Raw genomic sequence first — 13,997 nt, 5'->3', positions numbered from 1 at the left:
ATCGTGCCCACAAGAGGAAAACTCTGACCGTAAACATTTGCTCAAGACGCTCCCAGATGAAAAACGCCTGTCTGACTGGCCTGCATTCTCCCATACAATTGTATTGCCCCTGTTCAGCGAAGTGAACACACACCGTTGATCAACAGATTGCTGTTAGTAGACTGATCTCTGGTGATCAACAGGCGCCATCTACAGGAGGAAAACCGGTAAGACTAACCAACATGTATTTTATCCTCTGCTGCTTTTAAACACAATATTGTAGGCTATACGATCAAATCCACCATGTCGCTTGAGGTCACATCATTACATTTTCCCTTCATTACAATTCACGTTAACACATTTTTTTTTCAATGCCATTGTCAATTTAAAGCCCTGTCTGGCTTTTACTGGCATCAACCACTACTAACTCAACTTCAGCAGAGCATTCTGGCAGATATATTACTTGACTATCCGTTTTTGGAAACAAAACCGTTCCGATTATAATAGGTCTACGGTCGGATATATTTGAATAGGTAAGCCTAACTAAATTGAATTGATCAAAACTAAGATGGCCACTTGATATCTACAAAATGACAGAAAAGCATCTCATAGCCTAAGCTTTTAATTACAAATCAAACCATTGGGTAGGCTATGCACACATACCTTGCAGGAAAAACCACCTCAGAGTGTAGTCTATAACGTTCAAATGAATTACCTGGGAAAAAGTTGCATATTGTTAAGCCATTAATTTGCTTGATATGCTGGAGTGGACCAGCTTGCTGCGTATAAAACACAACTTAACCTACACAGCACAGGATGCATAAACCCCAAACATCTGCCTGCAACCCTGCGCCTCAGAGCTCATGACAGGTGCAGACATGCACTGTATATAAAGAAATCAGTTTTACCTGTTCATGACTTGATCTTGCACCCTTCACAGAATTTATCTTCAGTCAATCTCTCTCTCTGGTCAATTCTCTGGTGAAAATGATAGAAAGCCCTTCACTCAGCCTTCTTGTTGGGACGGTTTACAGAAGGCCATTAAGGAAAGGACAAGAGAAACGCTTATTATAACAGACCATCATTTTTTTCTCATGTAATTTAAACCAATTTGCCACCGCAGCCGCTATCTTGGACAGTCAGATGGGCGTTACATGCCTATACCGGCGGCAATTTTGAACTAGGCAGTTTAACGACTGCTAAAACTATCTCGCCCTATCAATGCTGAGGAAATCCCCAATGAAGTATTTCTCAAGGGATAATCGTGAGGACGAAACGGTTAGCGTAATAGGGGGTAACTAGCCCACACTAAGAACAATTTCTAATTGCTGACACAAAAAAGCAATGTTTGGAGAAAAATTGGTATGTGGATAAAGGTCATGTAAGTAAATGCCTACATTATTTTAGTTATTTCATGAAATGTTGTTTTTAGAAAAGGGGCGTGTAAAAAAAAATACTCTCACCCCCTTTTTGTGTCCCCCCCACCCCACCACCCCTTTTTGTTCTTTAGTAAGTACTACTTAAAAGCTAAGTCGAGTTGTCTTATTTTATTATTTAAATAAAATATGGGGGGGGGGGTGATGTTGCACATGTCACCATTAGTACACTTGCACTAAGTAGTATTTGAATAATGCATGTTTTTAGATCCAAGTAGTCTTCAAAATTACATTCAGGAGCAAAAGGTTTTCAATATTTTTTTATTAATTAAAAACAATATTCATTTGAATATACTATTGGAGTGGAATATAACATTTAATAACAATAACTTAACTAATCAATTCAGTGTAACATTGATGTGGCAACTCTCTTATGCTCTGCTATTTCACAATTCTAACTTGTACATAGGTAACAAATACAGCTATCCCAAGTAAAATTGGAGCACAATTCAAGTTAGCATAAACTAGCGCTAACTGGCCTAGTCATTGTCTAAATGACAGGTAGAAACCCATTCATAACCAAAAAGGGGCCAGTTACCATTGGGTTGCCCTCAACACACTCATCCAACATATTATTACTTTAGTAAAAATATATCAAGAATGTTCTCTCTAAGCAAATGGATTATTTATCTTAAGGCTTTCCTACTTTATATATTTTTTAAACAATTATAGATCGAACTTCAGTGGAATATATCTACAACGTTTTCTAAATTGAAATAAATTAGGTCAACTTACCACAAGCGTTTTGTTGAAATATCTCCAAAAGTTGTGATGACACAGGCCATTTTTGGTTGAGCAAGATGAGTGTCAGCCAGAGAAAGTGTTGGGGAAATTATTTGGTAATATCTTGTGGTCTTAATGTGAATTACAGGGGGGTTACCCCTAGTACTATATTATTGACACAACGCTTGCACCGCTGGTTTAGACTGTCCATTATTGGCTCCTTCTTAAACCGGTCTATTTATTGTCATCTAAAGTATTGATCCTGGCATTTAGGCTTTATTAGCTTGAGGGGTCCAGTTTTAGCCACAGTTATGTATAGGCTACAACACATGCGTAATTGCTGGACCGAGGTAAAATGTGTGTTATATTGGACATTCGGTGGATATTCGGTTTTCTCTCTCAATAGCTCTTACAGAAAGCATGCCATGACTATGATAGTTATATATTCTGAATCAGGGGAGGATGGAGAATGTTTTTGTTGTTGTTCAATAACATTTTTCATTGCATTTTTTTGGGGGGGGGGTAATTTTCTCCATCTTCCCCTGATTCAGAATATATCATTGTCCTAATCATGGCATGTTTTGTGTAAGAGCTATTGACTGAATAGTCACAGAATTTTTAACATACAGTGCATTCGGAAATCTATTATTATTAGGAGGAGTATTTATTTTTAAGGTGTGGATTGTTCTCCATCCACCCCTGATTCAGAATATACCATATTCATGGCATGCTTGGTTCAAAAGCTATTGACTGAATAGTCACAGAATTTCCAATATACAGTGCATTCGGAAAGTATTCATACTGCTTCATTTCTTCCGTATTGTGTTACATTATAGCCTTATTCTAAAATTAATTAAATGTGTTTTTCTCATCAATCTACATATATTACCTCATAATGACAAAGCAAAAACAGGTTTTTAGAATTTTTTGCACATTTATTTTTCTTTCATAAATAAAAAACAGAAATATCTTATTTACAGTACATAGGTATCCAGACCCTTTGCTATGAGACTCGAAATTGAGCTCAGGTGCATCTTGTTTCCATTGATCATCCTTGAGATGTTTCTACAACTTGATTGGAGTCCACCTGTAGTAAATTCAATTGGTTGGAAATTATTTGGAAAGGCACACAGCTGTCTATAAAAGGTCCTGCTGTTGACAGTGCATGTCAGAGCAAAAACCAAGTCATGGGGTCGAAGGAATTGTCCGTAAAGCTCGGAGATTTGGGGAAGGGTAGCAAAAAAAGTCTGCAGCATTGAAGGTCCCCAAGATACAGTGGCCTCCATCATTCTTAATTGGAAGAAGTTTGGACCACCAAGACTTCCTAGAGTTTGCCGCCCGGCCAAACTGAGCAATTGGGGGAGAAGGGCTTTGGTGAGGGAGGTAACCAAGAACCCAATGGTCACCCTGACAGGGCTCCAGAGTTCCTCTATGGAGATGGGAAAACCTTCCAGAAGGACAACCATCTCTGCAACACTCCACCAATCAGGCCTTTATGGTAGAGTGGCCAGGCGGAAGCCACTCCTCAGTAAAAGGCACATGACAGCCCGCTTGGAGTTTGCCAAAAGGCACCTAAAGACTCTCAGACCATGAGAAACAAGATTCTCTGATCTGATGAAAACAAATCTCTGGCCTGAATGACAAGCGTCACGTCTGGAGGAAACCTGGCACCATCCCTACAGTGAAGCATGGTGGTGGCAGCATCATGCTGTGGGGATGTTTTTCAGCAGCAGGGACTGGGAGACTAGTCAGGATCGAGGGATAGAGGAACAGAGCAAAGTACAGAGAGATCCTTGATGAAAACCTGCTCCAGAGCGCCCCGACTGGGGCGAAGGTTCACCTTCCAACAGGACAACAGCCAAGACAACGCAGGAGTGGTTTCGGGACAAATCTCTGAATGTCCTTGCGGCCCAGCCAGAGCCCGGACTTGAACATCTCTGAAGAGACCTGAAAATAGCTCTGCAGCAACCCTCCCCATCCAACCTGACAGAGCTTGAGAGGATCTGTGGAGAATCATGGGAGAAACTCCCCAAATACAGGTGGGAAAATCAGATTTTAGGCTCAGCAGCTACCTCAGAACAGCCCTTTGTGTGCATGGCAATGTTTCAAACTTTTGCAGGTATTTGCACCATTTCCAAATATGCAAAATCGAGGGGTACGTGTATTGACAGCTCCTTCAGATATTGGTCCATAGCCTACACTTTATCTGACATGGTAAATAAACGGTACTTGTTGCCATAACACATTATTCAATAGGCCTGCAAATCCAAACAATTGTTACAATCTAAAAGTAAATACCTACAAGTAAATACCCTGTTATTAATGTAGCTAAGTAGGCTGTTGATTTATACGTTTGTAATTTGTCTTTGATAGGATATAAGCCATGGTAGTGTCTTCCTGACTGTCTGCGACTCGATAGACAAGGTAAATAAATGGTGGCCTAACTACCGTGCGTAAATGTTTAGCAAAAGAGGGCGCGCGGGAATTGGCATTTGAACGCGCTTGTTTGTGCCAATTGTGGGTCTATAATGCATTTGATCCATACACCAGGCTGTATCACAACCAGCTGTGATTTGGAGTACCATATGGCAGCTCACAATTGGCCCAGCGTCATTGTAAATAACAATTCGTTCTTAACTGACTTGCCTAGTTAAATAAAGGTAAAACACTTGTATTTTTTAAATAGATTGAAATATCTTCAAGTTCACCCCTAATTATTGTAAATCCAAATGTTTTTTATTTTAATCTAATTCCTAACAACTAGAAGCATCTACGTGAATGTTATGGGGAAATTATTGGAGTTCACAGTTCAGCATCAGGTTTAGTTTAGTTTATTCATTCGATCATTTTAAAAAAAACACACAAAAAAACAAGCACGAGGATAACACAAAGTTTGGGACTTATTTCCATTGTGGTCCTCTTGATCATTAATTCATCCGTCAAACACTGCATTAAAGACTTGATGCAAAATATGAACTCTTGAAAGCCACAAACTCATAGCATAGTTGTGTTGTAAATGCTGACATTTTTCACCAAGACTGCGAACGTTTCTTTTTACGCATGACTGCAGCATCAACGCCTTTAGCTCCATCGCCATGCCGCCTTTGCCTTTACCGTGAAGACAAAATTCTCCGTTAGACATATTTTCAGTTTTACTTCGGCAATTTCCATTCATCTCTTGTGTTTTAGCCTACAACATTTTATTGTAATTTCATCAAACTCCTTTGGCGATTTCCGGACATATGTTCCGACTGACATGTTCAGCAATGAAACCATAGTGTGCCTGACAATCTCAAGAGTTTCCATGGGCTTGGTGGTCTAGAAACCACAATGGTAAACAGGTAGTTTGTGTAGACGCCGAGACAAGCAATTTTTCCTCGCTGGGTTGCAACGTCGCTTGCGCCCTTTGTGGTTAGATCAAGGCAAGCAACGTTAGAAATAAATGGCAGGAGTTTACGAACATAAGCACAAACACGGCTGAATATATTGTTACTCTGGCCATTTGATCTGTATGTAGCTCTTCGTTTTTTTCAATGATAGGCAAGGCCTATTCAATACAATGTTGTTTTCCCCCACTTGAATATGAACTATAGCCAATTTAAGTGTGTTCAAATTAAACATTGCAACTGTTGTTTTGTTATATGAGACAACAATAAGCATTATGAAGCACGTAACTGTCTGTATTTGAATGTAGGCTATGTAATGTTTCTCTTAAACTTGTTTTGTTCTACTTTTTTCTTTATTCCCTTCTGGAAATAAAACAGCCTATAATGCAAGTTTGTAAATTGGATTTGGCTTGGAATCATCATTAGTTGCATACAGAGCCATGAATAAAGTAAATTATATTAAGTTCAGATAATTAGGCAATGTTAACAATTATAATAACTATATTATTATTATTATGTACCAATACTATATAGGCATACAGGCCTCTGACCTAACGTTTTTAGTGATGCATTGTTTAAAAACGAGGATTATTGATAAGATCAAATATAATAATGATGAAATAGCCTAATATTAATATTGAATTAAGACCATGTCAAATACAATTCACAAAAGGTAGTTTCGGCCTGTACTACTTTACAGAAAACTAGGCCTATAATATGTTCTTAAAGTGAGAAAAAAAAGGTAGGTCGGTGCAATCTTCTCAATCTTCTCGCATTCATTCGAAAAACATGTTTTGTTGTTGTCTTTGCTGGAATCTGACCAATCTTTTCTTGCTCACAGTTTGAGTTATAACGCAGGACTTTTCATGTGTTTATTTCCGGTGAAATGTTGTGACAGCGGTCTCGCTTTTTGAGATGTAGGCTCGGCCTATGGGCAAGACATCATCTCGTAAAGGTTGCTCAACGGACTCAAAGTGATGATGCCCTTCAAATTGAGTGAAACTAAAATGCCAGGCCCCCTGCTACTTCTGCTGTGCTGGAGCTATGTCTTGAAAGGCAAGTATGACACTATATTCTGCACACGTTGACAATGTGTCGATAATTAATGTAGAAAAGGTACATTCAGCTAGGCTAACGCTAACTCATGATGACAGTGAGGGCTTTAGACTATTTCATCATTACTCTGAATAGGCCCTACTTTCATTTATTTCAAGAAATATCCACAGTATTCTAGTCTGCCTACGTTGTAACTTTTTCATGAACTTACTTACCTGTATGTGAGATGAAACAGTGATCTGAAATACATTATGTCATTAACTCTATAACCTGTTTATAATGTAGTTTTGTTCATGTTATAATTAAGCAATTTCAAGATAATTAACATCTTAGGTTAGACAAAGCAGGCCTATAAGATTCCATTTCGAAATATTGTTTACAAGTGGACAGTGATTTAAGCTTTTTTTTTCTGTTCGGCATCCATGCTTGGTTTATTCATGAAAAAAAAGTTGACAAAGTTATGAAAACGCACCAAACATGCTAAACAGTAATTAGATTAAATATATGTTATATTCTTCTTATTCCTACTTCTGTTTTTAGCTACACACACATCAATTATAGCCCAGACACCTGGAGTGGTGATGGTGAAAGCTGGTGATACAGTGACCTTGAAATGCCATTTGAGTGAGATTATCACCTACTGCTTCTCTGTGAGTTGGATAAAAGTGGACCCCAGGACTGGAACACACAGCATGAGTACAACCTTAACGGTTGATAACATTTCAACGGACCAGGAACAGGACAACATATGTTCCGTTACAATCACCAATGCAAATGTGAGCGACTCTGGCATGTACTACTGTTTGGCTGTTCACTCCAAAATGGTGTACTCTGGCAATGGTTCTAAGGTTATTATTTTGACAGGTAATTTAATGTCGTGTATGTTCATATTTATTTACAAAGTTTACTAAACTAGAAAAAAAAAATATTTTGCTAAAAAAACTCAAATGTATTTAATGATATAAACCTTTAAAAAATAAACACAAAACTGAATGTTACATCTAAATTAAACAATATATATAGTGCCAGATAAAAGTTTAGACACCTACTCTTTCCAGGGTTTTTCTTTATTTTGTGAAGATATCAAAATTATGAAGTAACACATATGGAATCATGTATTAACCAAAAAAGTGTTATTAAACAAATCAAAATATATATTTGAGATTCTTCAAAGTAGCCACCCATTGCCTTGATGACAGCTTTGCACACTCTTGGCATTCTCTCAGCCAGCTTAATGAGGTAGTCACCTGGAATGCACTTCAATTAACAGGTGTGCCTTGTTAAACGTTTATTTGTGGAATTTCTTTCCTTAATGGATTTCAGCCAATCAGTTGTCTTGTGACAAGGTAGGGGTGGTATACAGAAGATAGCCCTATTTGGTAAAATACCAAGTCCATGTTATGGCAAGAACAGTTCAAATAAGCAAACAGAAACAATACTCCATCATTACTTTAAGACATGAAGAACGTTGAAAGTTTCTTCAAGTGCAGTCACAAAAACCATCAAGCGCTATGATGAAACTGGCTGTCGTGAGGACCACCACAGGAAAGGAAGACCCAGAGATACCTCTGCTGCAGAGGATAAGTTCATTAGAGTTTACTGCACCTTAGATTGCAGCCCAAATAAATGCTTTGCAGAGTTCAAGGAACAGACCCATCTCAACATCAATTGTTCAGAGGAGACTGCGTGAATCAGCGATACGCCATCCCGTCTGGTTAGCGCCATTTGTTTTTCAAAGGACAATGACCCAACACACCTCCAGGCTGTGTAAGTGCTATTTGACCAAGAAGGAGAGGGATGGTGCTGCATCAGATGACCTGGCCTCCACAATCCCCTGACCTCAACCCAATTGAGCTGGTTTGGGATGAGTTGGACTGCAGAGTAAAAGAAAATCATCCAATAAGTGCTCAGCATGTGTGGGAACTCCTTCAAGACTGTTGGAGAAGCATTCCTCATGAAACTAGTTGAGAGAATGTCAAGAGTGTACAAAGCTGTCATCAGGGTAAAAGGTGGCTACTTTAAAGAATTTCAAATATAAAATATATTTTGATTTGTTTAACACTTTTTTGTTAATACTTGATTCCATATGTTTTATTTCATGGTTTTGATTTCTTCACTATTATTATACGATGTAGAAAAAAAAAATAGTTAGGATCACCACTTTATTTTAAGAATGTGAAATGTCAGAATAATAGTTGAGAGTGATTTATTTCAGCTTTTTCCTTTCATGACATTCCCAGTGGGTCAGATATTTACATACACTCAGTTAGTATTTGGTAGCATTGCCTTTAAATTGTTTAACTTGGGTCAAACGTTTCGGGTAGCCTTCCACAAGCTTCCCACTCCTCTTTCTATTCTGGTTAGCTCCAGTTTGTGCTGTTCTGTGAAGTGACTAATACACAGCGTTGTACGAAATCTTCAGTTTCTTGGTAATTTCTCGCATGGAATAGCCTTCATTTCTCAGAACAAGAATAGACTGACAAGTTTCAGAAGAAAGTACTTTGTTTCTGGGCATTTTGAGCCTGTAATCGAACCCACTCTAGATACTCAACTAATCTAAAGAAGGCCAATTTTATTGCTTCTTTAAACAGCACAACAGTTTTCAACTGTTGCAAAAATTGCAAAAGTGTTTTCTAATGATCAATTAGCCTTTTTAAAATAAGAAACTTTCATTAGCTAACACAACGTGCCATTGGAACACATGAGTGATGGTTGCTGATAATGGGCCCCTGTAAGCCTATGTAGATATTCCACAAAAAAATCTGCAATTTCCAGCTACGATAGTCATTTACAACATTAACAATGTCTACACTGTATTTCTGATCAATTTGATGTTCTTTTAATGGACAAAACATGTGCTTTTCTTAAAAAAACAAGGACATTTCTAAGTGACCCCAAACGTTTGACCTGTAGTGTACTGTATGTTCTTTGATCATAAATCCAGTCATTGTTTTATTTTAAATAACCAGTTTACCAGGAGGAAAACCAAGTTGGTAATTCTTAATAATGTAATTGTTAAATGATGACCATTTTGTCCTTAGAGAGAGAAAGGGTAGGGAACAGCAGTAAAGCCCCAACCATCCAAATCGTCTCTTCGCCAGAGGTTGACCGCATCTTCATCCCTCTGCTGTGTTTGGTGTTGGAAGTGGTCCCGTCTCAGGTCCGTGTGTTCTGGCTCATAGACGGGAGAGAAGAGAGTGGACTCACTGACTCCACCTGGACAGACAACAGTGATTCAGCCACAGAGTTCACTAGGAACCAGATTCTTGTCCAGGCACAGGAGTGGGACAGAGGAGCAGAGTTTACATGTGTGGTGGAGTTTGAGGGGAAAAATATCACCAAAACACTGCTGCAGAAAAATGGTAATTGCATTAGACCCAGATTTACTAAGCTTTTGCACCTGTTCTTTCAGTAAGGGCATTAACACTGAAAACAAAGATATAACTTGAAACTATCTTTATTTAGACTTTGTCTTTATTTTCACCATAGATTCCAATGCCATGTGCACAATGTTGATGTATGGGGCCTCTGCAGCTGCTCTCCTCACCATAATAGTTGCTGTCACTATCGCTGTGTGTCTGCACCGTGGTAAGATCAAATCAATGGATAATGGGCCAATACTGTATAACAAACACCAAATGATCTTGTGCAAGACAATTTATACCATAGTACTCAGAAAAGGATGTTACGACCATTGTAATTTAGGGGAAACATGCCCCATCAATTGGTACATTTGCAGGATATACATTTACAAGATGTAGTCTTTTTTTAATAACTTACTAGTATCCACTCAAAACACTAAGTGCACGTTGTGATGCCTATGGTTATGGGTAGTCATGTAGGTAAACCAGTTCAGTGGTCAGACCTATATGGGTCAAGTTCTTTTGTTTTGTTACACCATAGAATAGGTGGCTAAATATGGGAGAAAATATTTTATTCCATTAGGTCATTTTCTGAGGAAATGGAATAAAATCGGATTTCGTAGGCCTGTATTTTCTCTTGCACAGAAATGTTGAGAATTAAAATCTGTTGATAATTCTTGACTTTGTTCCTCTTTCCTCTCTTTCACACAAGTCAGGCTCTCTGTAGTGGTTACAGTGACCTTTATGGCAAGTGTCTGCTACGTTTAGACAGCAGTCTACTCCACCTGCTTTTGAGATCAGAGAGTCAATGTTAACAAATGGCCATGGACAACAAACATTATCACTGAATCATGATGCTTTCTTCAACCTGGATATTAAATGTGTTATTTTGATTGTTTTTTCCAATAGGGCATCCTGTGGTTATTGATGCAGATACAAGGTTTGAGTCTGACATTCAATCCAAAATTTGATTATAGAAAAGCCTGTGATTGCTAGAGTGTGAAATCCTCTGTTTTAATTTCAGACAAAGAGGCACAGGCACTGAGAACAAACGGGATCAATCTGGTAATTATTATCATTTTTTTTTTCAATTTTAGGATTAATAAAATACAACAGCCGAATACATTAGAAGGATTTCAAAATGGCTTTTATCAACTTGGAGGTATTTAGTGGCGGAAATGTTTTAGCGTTTTCATAATCTTTTTAACTATTCAGTTGAAATAGATTGAATGAATGCGCTTTAATTAAATATTATTTGTTCGCCAAATTGCTCAAAATAAGTCGTAGAGAAACACATTGTGTACCATTGTAGCACTTAGACACCCTTAGTTTTCACAGCATCTCTTGATGGCGTATGCAGGGTCGGTTGATTGAAGGATTCCAGGTCTTTTTGAAGTAGTTTGTCGGTGGACGTCATGGTGTTTATGTTCTGAGTTCTGACGTTTGCAGGGAGACGTGGAGAAGCAAGAAGGCCAGTTAGATCATCGTTCTCGGTAAGTAGCTATTGTATTTGGGTTAAACTATCATTTTTGGTCGTGCTAAATGTTTTTTTTTTTATGTTGCATGATTTTATAATCTATTGCCATGCTATCAGATTTTCTCACATAGTAAAGGTGGTGGAACTCATTTTTTATCTCCATTTCGGCCCAATTTAACTCTTGGGGACGGTTTACTGGGAATAGATTAAGCCAATAGTCCTTGACTAAAAAAAACATGTTATATGGACATTTTCCATTGAACATGGTTTTTAGTTAATATTTTAATATTTTTTCAGGAAAGGCCCCATAGTGTATTCATGTTGAAAAAACACGAATGTTATGATCCGAACATACTGCTCTGAAATGTCTCGTACTGGTGTATTACTTGTTAAGTATAGTGAAAATACAGTACTTATAGGTGATATACCTGGTTGTGTAAATACACATTGACATTTGTACATGGATTATATTTGTAAACAAACTCAAATGAATTGAGGCTAAACCTACTTTCACCCCTAGAGTGATTGTTTTAGATTACTCATCTCAATTGTGAATGTATTGATTGACTGACGTAATATCACTTCTATGGTATGAATCCTCACATATGAGAGCCTGGTTTACATTTGCATTATTGCTGCCCCAATTCAGTCCACATAAAGTTTTAAAGCAGTTTTGTATACTTGAATATAAAGCATCAACTATACTGTACCTATTTCTGAACCCTTGAGAATTAACTCCCTGGTGTTGATCGTTCCACAGGAGGTCCAGTATGCGACTTTGGACCATATCAATTTTGGGAGACGCACAAATACAGTTCTCCAATCAGATTTTGACAAAGAAATTGCATAAAAATTCCTTGTATTTTGTCATGATGTAGATGCTTATGAACTGCCACTGAAAACATTTCAGATTATTATTTATGTATAAAGCAAGAGCCGGTGTCCGCAATTGCTAAGTACTTTCTTTTATATTGGAATTCAACTGTGGAGTAGTCTCCCATTAGTCATAAATCTGTCCCAGTCCAGAAAGGCTTTCAGAGGTCAGGTTAGATCCCTTCCGTCAGGAAAAGTGCACAGGTCTAAATAGGAAAATTACTGAATATTCTTGAATTTTGTATGGATTGTGTATTTTTTATGGTGTAGGCTAGTTAGGGACTTGTCACAGGAGGTTGGTGGCACCTTAATTGGGGAGGATGGTTTCGTGGTATTGGCTGGAGTGGAATAGTATGAAATACATCAAACACATGGATTGATGCCAATCCATTTGCTTTGTTCCAGACATTATTATCAGCCGTTCTCCCCTCAGCAGCCTCCACTGGCCCATGTATTTCCATGGATTTTCTTGTGTTGTGTCCTGTTTTTGTCCTACACAGAAGACCACATTGGAAATAAGTGTTCTTACACTATTGTGTGTCATCCTCTGGGATTCTTTGTACTTTTAAAACTGTAAGAATTGTATTATCCAAAATCAAATCAATCAATCAATCAATATGGCTTGTAAATGAATGTCTTTGTTTTGTTTTTTTCTTCGTTTTATTACCTCTTATCTAATTTACCATTTCCCTGGAACCCTTAGTGCCAAACATGCCTCTGTTTTTGAACAGATATCTAAAACATATGTTTAAAAACTTTGCTTGAATGCAACAACAAAAAATATGATGTTAAAATGTTCAATCTCAAGCGCACTTTGACAAAGTGTACGTCTTGATTTCTCTGACCAAAATGAGAAGGCTCCTGCACAGACTGCAGATTGTGGAACATGACAAAGTGTCACAGGTAACATGTGTAGGACTGTAGCCTTCGGAACAGAAGCTGACCACAGTAGTTTAAGCTTTAGCTGCATCTCTCTCTCGCTCTCTTTCTCTGCGAGGAGTGGTTTTTCTGAGCATGATATGCTTTTGGACAGACACCGCTTTGATCAAATCTGTGCTTTGCTTATAACAAACCACTTGCGGATTCTATATTCAGACTTTTTCACCCAATAGCGCAATATACTAGATAGCAAACCACGAAAGTAAAAAGGTTATCAGCTCCCATCCGATCACCAAACCTCAGCAGCCTTCACGAAATGAATGAAAGTCAGACAATAGATGGAATGTGCTGTTATTATTGTAACAGTTCATTTTCTACAACAACAGTATTTTAAAGGATTGGAAAATAGTTATGCTCCCACTTAGTTCTGAATGGGAAATAAAGCACTCTGGCCGATGAGTGACAAGGATCTGCATTCCATCCAATTCACACATGATTTAATAAAAGGTTTAGTAGTTTTCAATTAAGTGTAGCTGGATTCAGTCATGATGAAATCAAGTAAGTAATGGCAAGACATAACAAAAGTGTTACAATGAAATGTTAATGTACTCTTAATACAAAGGACAGTAGTCGTTTTTGGTAAGTAAAAAGTTATGACTTTAGTGAACTGAACCCCCCCCACACACACACACACACAATTATACACTTCTACAGTATGATACCCATCACAGAAATAATTATTTTGTCAAATAAGACGGCTACTTTTTAAAATATTGACACAGATAACTTGGTTAACGAAGTTTCCTACCTAATGTGTTTGTATAGT

The 13,997-nt window shown here is 37.9% G+C and overlaps 1 protein-coding gene and 1 gene segment (V, D, J or C); one reads left to right on the top strand and one right to left on the bottom strand.

Moving 5' to 3' along the window:
• The window catches only part of LOC112229726 (semaphorin-4A), a 58,015-nt gene extending 57,835 nt beyond the window's left edge, over positions 1-180 (bottom strand). The window contains exon 1 of the mRNA XM_024395723.2: positions 134-180. The gene's annotated coding sequence lies outside the window, so the exon portion shown is untranslated. The remainder of the gene's footprint in view (positions 1-133) is intronic.
• Positions 81-13,630, top strand: LOC112229727. The segment is given in 9 exon segments: positions 81-206; positions 6,423-6,580; positions 7,121-7,444; positions 9,622-9,942; positions 10,070-10,168; positions 10,852-10,882; positions 10,967-11,007; positions 11,392-11,435; positions 12,180-13,630. Coding segments are annotated over 8 exon segments (1,029 nt in total).
• Positions 13,631-13,997: the final 367 nt, after the last annotated feature.

The sequence above is a fragment of the Oncorhynchus tshawytscha genome, linkage group LG31 (assembly GCF_018296145.1).
Source record: "Oncorhynchus tshawytscha isolate Ot180627B linkage group LG31, Otsh_v2.0, whole genome shotgun sequence".
NCBI classification, from domain to species: Eukaryota; Metazoa; Chordata; class Actinopteri; order Salmoniformes; family Salmonidae; genus Oncorhynchus; species Oncorhynchus tshawytscha.
The sequence above is the reverse complement of the archived record's forward strand: the minus strand, read 5'-3'. Positions and strand labels throughout refer to the sequence as shown.